The 17155-nt window shown below is 38.6% G+C and overlaps 1 protein-coding gene across 2 annotated transcripts in view; it reads left to right on the top strand.

Moving 5' to 3' along the window:
• Nucleotides 1–17155, top strand: part of BRMS1L (BRMS1 like transcriptional repressor) — a 44350-nt gene that overhangs the window by 16398 nt on the left and 10797 nt on the right. For both annotated transcript variants that reach the window (XM_025270961.3, XM_025270962.3), the window contains exon 5: nt 15806–15902. In XM_025270961.3, coding sequence (XP_025126746.3) covers nt 15806–15902 — 97 coding nt within the window. The remainder of the gene's footprint in view (nt 1–15805; nt 15903–17155) is intronic.

Genomic DNA, 17155 nt, shown 5'->3' with positions numbered 1-17155 from the left:
TCATTTTGTGTTTTTTGTTTATTTTTAAAAATTAGAAGATGGTTCTTATAAGGCGCTAGCCTGCCATCTTCTTGATCAGCTGGCCCCCTCTAAAGGTCTCTTTCTTGCCTCAGCCCCTTATCTCTCAGATTCATTGGCCTATTGTGCAGTGAGCAGATCAAGCTTGGACTCAGTATCAATTTGGCTTAGCCAGCCAGGATCCTGCTGCTTGTGGCTAGCTGATCCTAATCAAGGAATATTGGGGCAAGACCCTAGCAGCTGCTGGGACCATTTGTCCTGAGGTTCCTTCCTTCAAGATTCCCTGCAGTGGCCTGGCTGCCCCCAGTGCTTGGCAGTTGAGAAAAGGAACAGACAAACTTCTACTAGTTGACAGACTGGAATTTTGTTTGTAGGGTTTCATTAACGACAAACCCAGCCCTGCGTGAGATAGGTCTATAATCTCTTCAGAAACTTGACATCTTCCACCTCAGTTCAAAATTGAGTGAGCATCCAGGAAACCACTGGCTCATTCACTGCTCTGATGAACCCGGAACCCAGAACAATACAGAGTTATGCACTTAAAGCTCAGAAAAGGATGCAGAACAGTATGTGCAAGATCAAGCCACGCTCCTTAGCACTTTAAGAGTTCAAGCCATGAGCCTTTGGAGTGGGAGCACTGGCTCCAAGACCCTAGGCTACCAGAGAACTAACCCTAGGTGGAATCAAATAGTGAGAACTCACACAAAGGAAGCCTCTGGAATACAAGACCCTGCATCACCCAACCACCAGTAGCACCCTGTGCAGGACGCCTCATCTAAACAACAAACAAAACAAAAAATACAAACCAAATCATCAGCAGACAGGAGTACCGCCTCATCTAGCCTTGCCCATCCGAGGAAAAACAAACAAATAAACAAACACGCAGCACAAATCTCACCCTATATGAAGCTTACACAAACCACTGGGACCAACCTTAGGTGGGCAGAAACCAAAAGGAAGGAAGAATTCAACCTTGAAGCCTGGAAAAAGAAGACCTCAAGCACAGTAAGTTAAAAAAGAAAAAATGAAAAGGCAGAGAAATACCACACAAATGAAGGAACAAACTAGAAGCAAAGAAGTCCAAATAAATGAAGAGGAAACAGGCAAACTACCTGAAAAAGAATTCAGAATAATGATAGTAAAGATGATCAAAAACCTTGAAAACAAGATGGAGAAAATGCAAGAATCAATTAACAAAGACCTAGAAGAATTAAAGAATAAACATGCAGAGACAAACAACAAAATTACTGAAATGAAAAATACTCTATAAGGAATTCAGTTCAGTTCAGTTCAGTCGCTCAGTCGTGTCCGACTGTTTGTGACCCCAAGAATCGCAGCACGCCAGGCCTCCCTGTCCATAACCATCTCCCGGAGTTCACTCAAACTCAACGTCCATCGAGTCAGTGATGCCATCCAGCCATCTCATCCTTTGTCGTCCCCTTCTCCTCCTGCCCCCAATCCCTCCCAGCATCAGAGTCTTTTCCAATGAGTCAACTCTTCGCATGAGGTGGCCAAAGTACGGGAGTTTCAGCTTTAGCATCATTCCTTCCAAAGAAATCCCAGGTCTGATCTCCTTCAGAATGGACTGGTTGGATCTCCTTGCAGTCCAAGGGACTCTCAAGAGTCTTCTCCAACACCACAGTTCAAAAGCATCAATTCTTCGGCACTCAGCTTTCTTCACAGTCCAACTCTCTCATCCATACATGACCACTGGAAAAGCTATAGCCTTGACTAGATGAACCTTTGTTGGCAAAGTAATGCCTCTGCTTTTCAATATGCTATCTAGGTTGGTCATAACTTTTCTTCAAAGAATTAATAGCAGAATATCTGAAGCAGAAGGACGAATCAGTGAGCTGGAAGATAAAATGGTGGAAATAACTTGTGAAGAGCAGAATAAAGTAAAAAGAATGAAAAGAACTGAGGATAGTCGCAGAGACCTCTGGGACCATGTCAAATGCACCAACATTCGAATTATAGAGGTCCCAGAAGAAGAATAAAAAAAGAAAGGGTATGAGAAAATTTTTGAAGAGATTATAGTTGGAAATTTCCCCAACATGGAAAAGGAAATAGTCAATCAAGTGTAAGAGGCACAAAGAGTCCCATACAGGATAAACCCAAGGAGAAGCATGCTAAGACACATACTGATCAAACTAACAAAGACTAAACACAAAGAAAGAATACTGAAAGCAGCAAGGGAGAAGCAACAGGTAACATACAAGGGAAACCCTATATGCTTAACAGCTGATCTTTCAGCAGAAACTCCGCAGGCCAGAAGGGAATGGTAAGATATATTTAACGTACTGAAAGGGAAAAATCTACAACCAAGATTACTGTACCCAACAAGGATCTCATTCAGAATTGATGGAGGAATAAAATGCTTTTCAGACAAGAAAAAGTTAAGGGAATTCAGTACCACCAAACCAGCTTTACAACAAATGTTAAAGGGACTTATATAGTCAAGAAATACAAGAAATAAAATGAAGAAGAAAAATGACCTACAAAATCAACCCCAAACAATTAAGAAAATGGCAATAGGAACATTTATATCAATAATTACTTTAAATGTAAATGAATTAAATGCTCCAACCAAAACACACAGACTGGCTGAATGGATACAAAAGCAAGACCCGTATATATGCTGTCTACAAGAAACCCACTTCAGATCTCAAGACACATATAGACTGAAAGTGAGAGGATGAAAAAGTATATTACATGCAAATGGAAAGCAAAGCTGGAGTAGCAGTCCTCATGTCAGACAAAATAGACCTTAAAGAAGACTACAAGAGATAAGGAAGGACACTACATAATGATCAAAGAATCAATTCAAGAGAAAGACATAACAATTGTAAATATCTATGCACCCAACAGAGGAGCACCACAATGCTGTGATGCTAGATATCAGTTACAAGAAAAAAACTGTAAGAAACACAAACACATGGAGATTAAACAACATGTTTCTAAATAACCAACAGATTACTGAAGAAATCAAAAGGGAAATCAAAAAATTTCTAGAAACAAATGACAAAACACAACTCAAAACCTATGGGATGCAGCAAAAGCCATTCTAAGAGGGAAGTTTATAGCAATACAATCCTACCTTAATAAACAAGAAGAACATTGAATAGACAACCTAACTTTACACCTAAAACAACTGGAAAAAGAAGTACAAAAAACCCCCCAAATTAGTAGAAGCAAAGAAATAAAGATCCAAGCAGAAATAAATGAAAAAGAAATGAAAGAAACAGTAGTAAAGATTAATAAAACTAAAAGCTGGTTCTTTGAGAAGATAAACAAAATTGACAAACCTTTAGCCAGACTCATCAAGAAAAAAAGAAGAATCAAATCAACAAAATTAGAAATGAAAAAGGAAACATTATAACAAACAGTAGAGGAATACAAAGGATTATAAGAGACTATTATGAGCAACTATATGGCACTAAAATGGATAACCTGGAAGAAATGGATGGATTCTTAAAAAAGTTCAATTTGCCAAGACTGAACCAGAAAGAAATTATGAACGACCCAATTACAAGCACTGAAATTGAAGCTGTGATCAAAAATCTCCCAAAAAACAAAAGCCCAGGACCCGATGGCTTCATGGGAGAATTCTGTCAAACATTTAGAGAAGAACTAATGCCTATCCTTCTAAAATTCTTTCAAAAAATTGCAGAGGAAAGAACACTTCCAAACTCATTCTACGAGGCCACCATCACCTGATACCAAAACCAGACAAAGACAACACAAAAAAAGAAAACTACAGGCCAATATCACTGATTCACATAGATTCAAAAATCCTCAACAGAATTTTAGCAAACAGAATTCAGCAACACATCAAAAAGCTTATATACTATGATCAAGTTGGGTTTATTCCAGGGATGCAAGGATTCTTCAATATATGAAAATCAATCAATGTGATACACCATATAAACAATTTGAAAGATAAAAACCATATGATCATCTCAATAGATGCAGAAAAAGCCTTTGACAAAACTCAGCACCCATTTATGATTAAAACTCTTCAAAGAGTGGGCACAGAAGGAACCTACCTCAACATAGTAAAAGCCATATATGATAAGCCTACGGCAAACATTATTCTCAATGGTGAAAAACGGAAAGCATTCCCCCTGAGATCAGGAACAACAAGGTAAGGGTGTCCACTTTCTCAACTATTATTCAACATAGTTCTGGAAGTCCTAGCTACAGAAATCAGAAAATATGGGGAGCGAGGAGGGAGGAGGGTTCAGGATGGGGAACACATGTATACCTGTGGCGGATTCATTTTGATGTGTGGCAAAACCAATACAATATTGTAAAGTTAAAAATAAAAAAAAAATAAAGGAGTAAACCTCTGACTGTTTGCAGATGACATGATACTGTACATAGATAACCCTGAAGATAGTATCAGAAAATTACTAGAGCTAATCAGTGAATTTCTCAAAGTTGCAGGATACAAAATCAATATGCCAAAATCACCTGCATTTCTATATACTACCAATGAAAATCAGAGAAATTAAAGAATCAATCCCATTCACCATTGCAACAAAAAGAATTAAATATCTAGGAATAAACTTACTTAAGGAGAAAAAAGAACTGTACACAGATAATTATAAGACACTAATGAAAGAAATCAAAGATGACATAAACAGATGGAGAGATATTCCATGTTCCTGCATAGGAAGAATCAATATTATCAAAGTGACTCTACTACCAAATGCAATCTACAGATTCAGTGTGGATCCCTATCAAATTACCGGTAGCATTTTTCACAGAGCTAGAATAAAAAATTTCACAATTCAAATGGAAACACAACAGACCATGAATAGCCAAAGCAGTCTTGAGAAAGAAGAATGGAGCTGGAGGAATCAACCTTTCTGACTTCAGATTATACTTCAAAGCTCCAGTCATCAAGACTGTATGGTACTGGCACAAAAACAGAAATATAGACCAATGGAACAAGATAGAAAACCCAGAAAGAAACCCATGAACCTATGGGTACCTTATTTTTGACAAAGGAGGCAAGAATATACAATGGGGCAAAGACAGCCTCTTCGATAAATGGTGCTGGGAAAACTGGACAGCTGCATGCAAAAGAGTGAAATTAGAACACTTCTTAACACCATATACAAAGATAAACTCAAAATGGATTAAAGACCTAAATGTAAGACAAGAAACTATAAAACTTTTAGAAGAAAACATAGGCAGAAAACTCGACATAAAGCAAGATCCTCTATGACCCACCTCCTAGAGTAATGGAAATAAAACAAAAGTAAACAAGTGGGATCTAATTAAACTTAAAAGCTTTTGCACAGCAAAGGAAATTATAAGCAAGGTGAAAAGACAACCCTCAGAATGGGAGAAAATAATAGCAAATGAAACAACGGACAAAGGATTAATTTCCAAAATATACAAGCAGCTCATACAACTCAATGCCAGAAAAACAAACAACCCAATCACAAAGTGGGAAAAAGGCCTAAACAGGCATTTCTCCAAAGAAGACATACAGACACATGAAAAGATGCTCAACATCGCTCATTATTCAGTTCAGTTCAGTTCAGTCGCTCAGTCGTGTTCTACTCTTTACGACCCCATGAATCGCAGCACGCCAGGCCTCTCTGTCCATCACCAACTCCCGGAGTTCACTCAGACTCAGGTCCATCGAGTCAGTGATGAGATCCAGCCATCTCATCCTCTGTCGTCCCCTTCTCCTCCTGCCCCCAATCCCTCCCAGCATCAGAGTCTTTTCCAATGAGTCAACTCTTCGCATGAGGTGGCCAAAGTACGGGAGTTTCAGCTTTAGCATCATTCCTTCCAAAGAAATCCCAGGGCTGATCTCCTTCAGAATGAACTGGTTGGATCTCCTTGCAGTCCAAGGGACTCTCAGAGTCTTCTCCAACACCACAGTTCAAAAGCATCAATTCTTCGGCGCTCAGCTTTCTTCACAGTCCAACTCTCACATCTATACATGACCACTGGAAAAACTATAGCCTTGACTGGACGGACCTTTGTTGGCAGTGTAATGTCTCTGCTTTTCAATATGCTATGTAGGTTGGTCATAACTTTTCTTCCAAGGAGTAAGCATCTTTTAATTTCATGGCTGCAGTCACCATCTGCAGTGATTTTGGAGCCCAGAAAAATAAAGTCTGACACTGTTGCCACTGTTTCCCCATCTACTTGCCATGAAGTGATGGGACCAGATGCCATGATCTTCGTTTTCTGAATGTTGAGCTTTAAGACAACTTTTTCACTCTCCACTTTCACTTTCATCAAGAGGCTTTTTAGTTCCTCTTCACTTTCTGCCATAAGGGTGGTGTCATCTGCATATCTGAGGTTATTGATATTTCTCCCGGCAATCTTGATTCCAGCTTGTGCTTCATCCAGCCCAGCGTTTCTCATGATGTACTCTGCATAGAAGTTAAATAAGCAGGGTGACAATATACAGCCTTGACGTACTCCTTTTCCCTTTTGGAACCAGTCTGTTGTTCCATGTCCAGTTCTAACTGTTGCTTCCTGACCTGCATACAAATTTCTCAAGAGGCAGATCAGGTGGTCTGGTATTCCCATCTCTTGAAGAATTTTCCACAGTTTATTGTGATCCACACAGTCAAAGGCTTATTATTAGAGAAATGCAAATCAAAACTGCAATAAGGTACCACCTCACACTGGTCAGAATGGCTGCTATCAAATAGTCTACAGACAATAAATGCTGGAGAGGGTGTGGAGAAAAGGAAATGCTCTTGCACTGTTGGTGGGAATGTAAATTGATACAGCCACTATGGAAGACGGTATGGACATTCCTTAAAAAACTAGGAATAAAACCAACATATGACCCAGCAATCCCACTCCTAGGCATATCCAAAACTGAAATAGACACATGTATCCCATTGTTTATAGCAGTACATTTGTAATAGCTAGAACATGGAAACAACCTAGACGTCCATTGACAGATGAATGGAAAAAGAAGTTGTGGTACATACACACAATGGAATATTACTCAGCCATAAAAAGGAATGCATGTGAGTCACTTCTGATGAGGTGGATGAACCAAGAACCTATTATATAGAGTGAAGTGAGTCAGAGAGAGGAAGATAAATATCGGATTCTAATGCACATATGGAATGTAGAAAAATAGTACTGAAGAATTTATTTACAGAGCAGCAGTGGAGAAACAGACATAGAGAATGGACTTATGGACATTGGGAGAGGGCAGGAGAGGGTGAGATGTATGGAAAGAATAACATGGAAACTTACATTACTATATGTAAAATAGATAGCCAACAGGATTTTGCTGTATGGCTCAGGAAACTCAAACAGCGGCTCTGTATTAACCTAGAGGGATGGGGTGGGGAGGGAGATGGGAGGGAGGTTCAAAAGGGAGGGGATATATGTATACCTGTGGCTGACTCATGTTGAGGTTTGACAGAAAACAGTAAAATTCTGTAAAGCAATTATCCGTCAATAAAAAAATAAAAAAAATTTTTTCTTCTAGTTTTATGAAGATGTAATTGACATATAGCACTGTGTAAGTTTAAAGTGTGCATCATAGTGATTTAATTTATAAGCATCATGATATCATAAGTTTAATGGGCAGCCATCATCTCATATAGATACAAAATTAAAAAATAGAAAAATAAATTTTTCCTTGTGATGAAAACTTTTAGGATTTACTCTTAACAACTTTTGTATATAACACACAGTGGTGTTAATTAATCATGTTGTACTTGTTTATTTTATAACTGGAAGTTTGTACCTTTGGATGGCCTTCAACCAGTTTCCCCCTCCCTAAATACTCTTAAAAATCTGCTTTTACTGGGTAATGTGTGTACATATTTCTGAAAGCACAGGCTTGTAATGCAAAACAGCAGTCTCTCTCCCATCTCTGTGTTCTACATGCAAGCAGCAATTGTCTATGTAAATCTTTTATCTACTGCTTCTGGAGTTCAGCCTCATTTCTAAATAATACCAGTTTTGGATAGTACCTTTTGAAAGCTGAGGATTCCATAATAGTTCCCCTTATCTTATTCTTCTGATATTGTTATGTCATAATTTTTGTTTTTGTTGTAACAATAATTATTTTTTACTGATCCCAGAGTTATGCTTTGCTTAAACGTCCCTTCTTGTACAACTGTGTTTTTTTAACCTTGGAATTAATTGCTTCATTTATTGTTTGTTAGTTTTCTCTTGTTTATCAGTTCTCCCCAGAGACTCGAGCAGATTTATGAAAACCCCCAGTGCCATTTTCCACATGGTCAGATGCGTCAGGTAATCCATGAGACCCATTTCCTTCTGGAGTTCTCCATCCTGGGAGCAAGTCTTCCATCCTTGGACCCCGTTCCTTTCTGCTCCATCCTTCAGATACTTTCTATGCCAGCTGCATCTCTGTCTTCATGGGTATCTCTTCACAAGTAAAGTAATTCCCTTTACTTCTTTCCCTGCTAGTCTTGTTTTCTTTTTTCAGTTTTGTTGAGTAGCTTCTTGGGAAAAAGTGTATAGAAGTTAGTTGTTTGAGACTTCTTGTATTGGTTATCTATTGCTTTATAATAAATTACTCCAAAATTTAGTCACTTGAAACAGTAATCAGCATTTTATTTTTCAGTCTTTATGGTCGGGAACTTGGGAGCAAATTAGCTGGGTGGTTCTGGCTCAGGGAATCACATGAAATTGCAGTAAAGAGGTCAGCCAGGGAAGCAGCTCTTTGAAGGCTTGACTGGGACTGCAGGAACTGCTTCTACGGTGACTGACTTAAAGACTGGCAGGTTGTTGCTGGTTGTTGGTTGGAAGCCTTATTCCCATAGGCCTCTCCACAGGCTTACTGAGGGCCCCCATGACCTTGTGACTAGCTTCTCCGGGAGTGAATGGTTTACAAGAGCAAGACAGAAGTGACAGTGTTTTTAATAACCTAGATTTCTGCCACATTCTGTTCCTTACAGATGAGTCATTAAGTCCTGCCCACTTTCAGGGAGACAGGAATTAGGGTCTACCTTTTGAAGGGAGGCATGTCAAAGATTTATTGGACATGTTTTAAAACCCTTACATCTTTCATGTCTGGAACCATCTTTTAACTCACCCTTCAGAGTATGGAATTCTAGATGTAAGTAATGATGTTTCCTCAGAATTTTGAAGGCATTTTTCCATTGTCTTCTAGCCTCTAGTATTGCTTTGAGAAGCCTGTTACCATTGTGAATCCTGATCCTCTGTACATGACCTGTTTTCTTCCTAAATAGCTGTAAGATGTTTTCTTTATCCTTGATGCTATGGAACAGCAAGGTGATATGTGCTTCTCTTTTCATTCATGTGAATACTCAGAGGAACATTTATATCAGGAAACATATCTTTTGCTCTGAGAAGTTTCTTATATTATTTCTTCTCCATTATTTTCTGTTTTCTCATTTTGGAACTCTTCTTGGTTAGCTGCTGAAGCCCCAAGATTGATCTTTGAATTTTCTTATATTTCATATATATATTATATTATTACATAGTATTTAGATCTTATATATTATATTTTTATTGTACTTCCCTCCATCTCTTCCCTTCATTCTTATTTTATTCTTTTTAAGAGTGTATTCAACTTTCTTTTCCAATCCTTTTACTAAATGTTTTATTTCCATTCTGTATTTAATTTCCAAGAGCCCTTATGTCCTCTGATTACCCATTTTTTATATTTTTTCCAACTCCTATTCTTTTCTCATGGGTGTAATCTCATCCCTTTATGGGTATTAAATGCAGTTGTTTTAAACTTTTTTTTCTGTATCTTGACTTGTTCCTGTTTCTTTATACTTCTTTTCTGTTCATTTGTCTCTCTGTATTTCATTTTGATGCTTTTCACAAATAACTAGCCACCTTTGGCCATCATTCGTATCTAGGAGTGAGTCAATATAATCTGCCTGTGTGCAGAGCTTGTCAGCTGCTGAGCTCTAGAAGTTTTCTTCTCACTGGTGAGCCTTTCTCTCTTTAAGGCTTCCCATGTATTTTCCCCTATCCAGACCCTTCTTCATTTCTTTGTAGATTTGGAAGTATGACTCAGACTTTTCGAATATTTGCCCCTCTCAACTTCTTTCTTTACAGAGTGCCTGCGTGTGTATAGTGTACATAATGCAGATCTTGGGGTTCTGTCTTAGTTTAGTTATCATGTTCAGGGGTTATGGCATGGCATTGTGCTCCTTCCTTTGTTTGATAACTGTGTTTGTTGATTTATTTTGTACTTGTTTTCTGTTTTCTTCATTATGTCTTCGGCAAGAGAGAGTTTATGATCTGGATTCATTTGTCATTTTACTGTAGCTTTTTGAATTTTCCCCTACTTTTTGAATTCTGAATGTTTGTTATCTGCAGAGTAGTGGTATGGATGTATAATAATTTCTGTAGCCAATACTCTGTTATTGGATTTTACTTTGTTCCTGGTTTTATGCATTACAAGTATTGCTGTTGTGGACATCCTTTTCCATGCAATATTGGCCAAGGTTGTTATTTCTTTAGGATGGAATCCTCAGCGTAATTACTAGATCAAAGGATGAAGTCAGTGAAGTCCTTAAAACATATTTGTAAGTTACTTTCTAAATTGTTGAGTTGGTTTATATTCTCTGTATCAGTTGGCATTGTTTATTTATTTTAAATTAATTTATTAATTTTAATTGGAGGCTAATTACTTTACAGTATTGTGGTGGTTTTGCCATACATTGACATGAATCAGCTATGGGTATACCTGTGTCCCACATCCTGAACCCCCCACCCACCTCCCTCCCCATCCCATCCCTCTGGGTTGTCCCAGTGCACCGGCTTTGAGTGCCCTGTTTCATGCATTGAACTTGGACTGGTGATCTGTTTCACATATGGTAATATACATGTTTCAGTGCTATTCTCTCAAATCATCCCACCCTCATCTTCTCCCACAGAGTCCAAAAGTCTGTTCTGTGTATCTGTGTCTCTTTTGCTGTCTCACATATAGGGTTATTGTTACCATCTTTCTAAATTCCATATATATGTGTTAATATACTGTATTGGTGTTTTTCTTTCTGACTTACTTCACTCTGTATAATTGGCTCCAGTTTCATCCACCTCATTAGAACTGATTCAAATGCGTTCATTTTAACAGCTGAGTAATATTCCATTGTGTATATGTACCACACCTTTCTTTCCATTCATCTGCTGATGGACATCTAGGTTGCTTCCATGTCCTGGCTATTGTAAGCAGTGCTGTGATGAACAATGGGGTACACGTGTCTCTTTCAGTTCTGGTTTCCTCAGCGTGTATGCCCAGCAGTGGGATTGCTGGGTCATATGGCAGTTCTATTTTCAGTTTTTTAAGGAATCTCCACACTGTTCTCCATAGTGGCTGTACTAGTTTGCATTCCCACCAACAGTGTAAGAGGGTTCCCTTTTCTCCACACCCTCTCCAGCATTTATTGTTTGTAGACATTTTGATAGCAGCCATTCTGACCGACGTGAGATGGTACCTCATTGTGGTTTTGATTTGCATTTCTCTGATAACGAGTGATGTTGAGCATCTTTTCATGTGTTTGTTAGCCATCTGTATGTCTTCTTTAGAGAAATGTCTATTTAGTTCTTTGGCCCATTTTTTGATTGGGTCATTTATTTTTCTGGTAGGCATTGTTTATTATAATTGAAAAGAATAAAACAACTTTGCCAAGTGAAGAATAGTATTACATACTGTACATTTTAATTTGTACTTGTATTTGTCTCTCTGTCTCTTCTTTTGGCTGTTTTTGGTAGTGAGTATGGACAGTATTTCGGAGAAGGCAATGGCACCCCACTCCAGTACTCTTGCCTGGAAAATCCCATGGACGGAGGAGCCTGGTAGGCTGCGGTCCATGGGGTTGCTAAGAGTCGGACACGACTGAGCGACTTAACTTTCACTTTTCACTTTCACGCATTAGAGAAGGAAATGGCAACCCACCCCAGTGTTCTTGCCTGGAGAATCCCAGGGACGGGGGAGCCTGGTGAGCTGCCATCTATGGGGTCGCACAGAGTCGTACACGACTGAAGCGACTTAGCAGTAGCAGCAGCATGGACAGTATTTAGATTTTCTTACTGATTTATCCATGCTTGTTTAATTTCATCTGATGGTTTTAAGGCTTTGTCATGTTGCAGGTATTTTTTATTGCTTTCTTCTTACCTTTGTTTGCTTTTTAATGTATCTTTAATTTATGTGTGCACAAATAGTTTTTTAAAACATAACTTGTCCTTTGGATTTTTATGCTTTGAAAAGCTTTCTTCAAAAAAAAAAAGAAAAGAAAAGCTTTCTTCATCCCAATATCATTCACTATCTTTCCTTACTTTCTTTAAATTTCATTTTGTAAATTTAACTGTTTAGTCCATTAATTGTTTTGTATAACATAATGCAAAGAACCTCATGTTATAGAATTTTTTCTCTGTATCAGTTCAGTTCAGTCACTCAGTCGTGTCTGACTCTATGTGACTCCATGGACTGCAGTGTGCCAGTGTTCCCTGTCCATCACCAACTCCCAGTGCTTGCTCAAACTCATGTCCATCAACATGATGCCATCCAACCATCTCATCCTCTATTGTCCCCTTCTCCTGCCTTCAATCTTTCCCAGCATCAGGGTCTTTTCCAGTGAGTCAGCTCTTTGCATCAGGTGGCCAAAATATTGGAGTTTCAGCTTCAACATCAGTCCTTCCAGTGAATATTCAGGACTGATTTCCTGTAGGATGGACTGGTTGGATTTCCAAGGGACTCTCAAGAGTCTTCTCCAACACCACAGTTCAAAAGCATCAATTCTTCGGTGCTCACTTTTCTTTATGGTCCAGCTCTCACATCCATACATGACTACTGGAAAAACTATAGCTTTGACTAGATGGACCTTTATTGGCAAAGTAATGTCTCTGCTTTTTAATAAGCTGTCTAGGTTGGTCATAACTTTTCTTCCAAGGAGCAAGTGTCCTTTAATTTTATGGCTGCAGTTACCAGCAGTGATTTTTGAGCCCTGAAAAGTAAAGTCTCTCACTGTTTCCATTGTTTTACCATCTATTTGCCATGAAGTGATGGGACTGGATGCCATGATCTTAGTTTTCTGAATGTTGAGTTTTAAGCCAACTTTTTTTCTCTGTACAGTTAAACTCATTTTTCTCTTGTCATTTATTGTCATCTGGTTTTCAAATAATTTGAAGTCACCTTTTTTGTAACATTTCCCACAACCAGAGTCTGTTTCTTGGCTTTTAAATCCTATTCTGCTTATCTTTTTATTCCAATGCAGCATACTTTAAAAAAAAAAAAAAAGACTGTAGCCTTTTAATATGTTTTGTTCTTTCTCTGGTAATGCTAGTCCTTGAAAATCTCCCAAGATGCTATCCAGGTTCAAAACTGTGAGATGCCTTAGTCAGGGAACTGCCAACAGGCAGTTGATTCTGAACCCAGGCCAGAGGGAGACCAGTGCAAACGTGGAACCTTGGAGCCACTTTGCTTGCATTCCCTAACATGTCCCTGATGAGGAGTATGGTCTCAGTTGGTGAAAGGGGTCCGTGAGCAGGTTCGCTAAGTATACGTGTGAAGATTGGAGGGGTGTGGGATTTTGAAGTCAAATATGTAGTTATAATTAATAATACTTTAAAAAAGCTAAATTACCTATTGAGTATAGAAGCCTGTACAGGCACCAAAGCAAGGGAGTTTGAATGTCTCTTTCTTTTCTGATGTCTTTTTACCTGCTTCATTTATGACTTTCTTTCCTTCTCATGGAAGGCTGTTGAGGGGCTGGGGATAAGGGAGAGAAGAACAAGGAATAATGGGGAGTCAAGGCAATTCTATTTGTGTAATTTAAAGTATACCTGTAATATTTTTTAGAGATGCCTTCAAAACTTCAAACATTTCAGTCCCATTGTACCTTTTTTTTTCAATTGTAAACAATGACTGGTAGGTTTATTTCAGAATTTCTGCTTGGCCTAGGGCAAATATATCAATGGAATACAAAGAGAATTCACCAGTTAAAAGTCCATATTCTTTTTTTAATGGTAATTTTTAAAAAACATTTTTTCATTGAAATATTCTTAAAAGCAAAGGCTTTATCACTCCTGCTTAGCTTTCAGAGTCCTCTTTGGTTTGAGAATCTGGCTCTATTCTTAGCCATCACACGATCTTGACTGTAGCTGCAGCCTGTTCTCCCTTCTTATCTGCTATGTAACAGTTCCCAGTTCTTGTAGTACAATGTAGATAATGCTAGACTATTCAATAAAATTTTACCAAAAGCAGAGGAGAAAGTAAAAGGAAGTAAGCATAGAGAGTAACATGTAATGAGATAATTTTTCAAAGGGGATCTAGTTTTAACTTTCTTCTGCTTTGCTTTCTCTCTACCTCCGGGATTGCTTCAAATTTACAAAAACCATCTTTTCTCTACCACTTGGGAGAACCTTCAAGCATATGTAGACTCTAAATTTCAAACCCAAAAGAGAAGACTTCATGATTGACACTGGGAATGCTGAAAATGGGCATGGCTTATGCCTTCCACAAGAAATCATAACTAACTGTATTCTAGTAGCTACTATCCCACTCTAGTACTCTTGCCTGGAAAATCCCATGGATGGAGGAGCCTGGTAGGCTGCAGTCCATGGGGTCGCTAACAGTCGGACACGACTGAACAACTTCACTTTCACTTTTCACTTTCATGCATTGGAGAAGGAAATGGCAACCCACTCCAGTGTTCTTGCCTGGAGAATCCCAGGGACGGTGGAGCCTGATGGGCTGCCGTCTATGGGGTCGCACAGAGTCAGACACGACTGAAGCGACTTAGCAGCAGCAGCAGCAGCAGTAGCTACTATGAGACAGTCATATCTAGCTATATCCCAGTAGGCTATTGTCTTTACTAGAGATACACATGTGGTAGGTGGGTGGCAATCTGTCACAGCCTTTTATATGATAAGTCTATGTGATTTTATTTTTCATATAAAATTATAGTGGGAAATGGCAACCCACGCCAGTATTCTTGCCTAGAAAATTCCATGAACACAGGAGCCTGATGGACTACAGTCCATGGGGTCACAAAGAGTCGGACACTACTGAGTGCACACGTGTGCACACGCGTGTGCACACACACACACACACACACATTGCTCATTCTCACACTGATGCTCATCCTCTGGCTTTTAAAATAAAGGATACAGTATTTTATAATAAAAACTATGGGATAGAACAAGTGGACCCGGATTCTAGTCTGATTTACTAGTAAATTGTCTTGTCTCTTAGCCAGTGGCTCAGTCTTTCTATATAATTGGGATATAATTATATATCCCAAGATTGGGATATAATTAGTCTGTAATATTATTTTATCTTTAATTGAATTGTTTGAAATAATTATAAAATTTATACTTGACTTTTTCTCTTGATGATATATTAGTCTCTTTTAATATGATTGACATATTAGTGAGGAATTGTTCTGATATGAGAAAAAATAGTTTGTTTTACAATGATACATTTTACAGGACAGGCTCTCCATTGTGCTGACAGGGGACCTGCCTGTATTTAAAAGGGGCTACAGGAGCTCACTATGAGTTTTTTATGAAGTAAATATTTGCCTCTTTATCACATACAGATTTAGATATTCTTAAACAATTTAATTGTATGTAATTCTCTGTATACTTAGATTCCATAGTTTCTAGTTTTAGTTCATTCATATATTTGACATTTCATCATTAAAATTTTTAAGTTGAATTTAAACAAAAGCACCATATGTTAAAATACTTCTAACAGTGAGTTATTTGGTACTGTTAGTTAAATATGGAACAATTATTTCCTTCCTACTTATGTGTGATCTATTTTTTTTTTCAGAGTGAAAAGCTTTTGTTATATGATACAGTACAGAGTGAGTTAGAGGAGAAGATACGAAGGCTTGAAGAGGACCGGCACAGCATTGATATTACCTCAGGTGAGGGGAATGCTGTGACTGTCATGTTTAAGTGACACTAAGCCTTTGGTTTACTGAGGTGTCTCCTCATATCTAGTCTCCTATACAGATGGTATATAAATGAAGTGTAGATCTTCACGACCCAGGTAATCACAATGGTATGATCACTCATCTAGAGCCAGACATCCTGGAATGTGAAGTCAAGTGGGCCTTAGAAAGCATCACTACGAACAAAGCTAGTGGAGGTGATGGCGTTCCAGTTGAGCTATTTCAAATCCTGAAAGATGATGCAGTGAAAGTGCTGCACTCAATATGCCAGCTAATTTGGACAACTCAGCAGTGGCCACAGGACTGGAAAAGGTCAGTTTTCATTCCAATCCCAAAGAAAGGCAATGCCAAAGAATGCTCAAACTATCGCACAATTGCACTCTTCTCATCTCACATGCTAGTAAAGTAATGCTCAAAATTCTCCAAGCCAGGCTTCAGCAATATGTGAACCGTGAACTTCCTGATGTTCAAGCTGGTTTTAGAAAAGGCAGAGGAACCAGAGATGAAATTGCCAGCATCCGCTGGATCATGGAAAAAGCCAGAGAGTTCCAGAAAAACATCTATTTCTGCTTTCTTGACTATGCCAAAGCCTTTGACTGTGTGGATCACAATAAACTGTGGAAAATTCTGAAAGAGATGGGAATACCAGACCACCTGACCTGCCTCTTGAGAAATCTGTATGCAGGTCAGGAAGCAACAGTTAGAACTGGACATGGAACAACAGACTGGTTCCAAATAGGAAAAGGAGTACGTCAAGGCTGTATATTGTCACCCTGCTTATTTAACTTCTATTCAGAGTACATCATGAGAAACGCTGGACTGGAAGAAACACAAGCTGGAATCAAGATTGCCGGGGGAAATATCAAAAACCTCAGATATGCAGATGACACCACCCTTATGGCAGAAAGTGAAGAGGAACTAAAAAGCCTCTTGATGAAAGTGAAAGTGGAGAGTGAAAAAGTTGGCTTAAAGCTCAACATTCAGAAAACGAAGATCATGGCATCTGGTCCCATCACTTCATGGGAAATAGATGGGGAAACAGTGGCAACAGTGTCAGACTTTATTTTTCTGGGCTCCAAAATCACTGCAGATGGTGACTGCAGCCATGAAATTAAAAGACGCTTACTCCTTGGAAGGAAAGTTATGACCAACCTAGATAGCATATTCAAAAGCAGAGACATTGTCAACAAAGGTCCGTCTAGTCAAGGCTATGATTTTTCCTATGG

The sequence above is a fragment of the Bubalus bubalis genome, chromosome 20, assembly GCF_019923935.1.
Source record: "Bubalus bubalis isolate 160015118507 breed Murrah chromosome 20, NDDB_SH_1, whole genome shotgun sequence".
Classification (NCBI taxonomy): domain Eukaryota; kingdom Metazoa; phylum Chordata; class Mammalia; order Artiodactyla; family Bovidae; genus Bubalus; species Bubalus bubalis.
The sequence above is the reverse complement of the archived record's forward strand: the minus strand, read 5'-3'. Positions and strand labels throughout refer to the sequence as shown.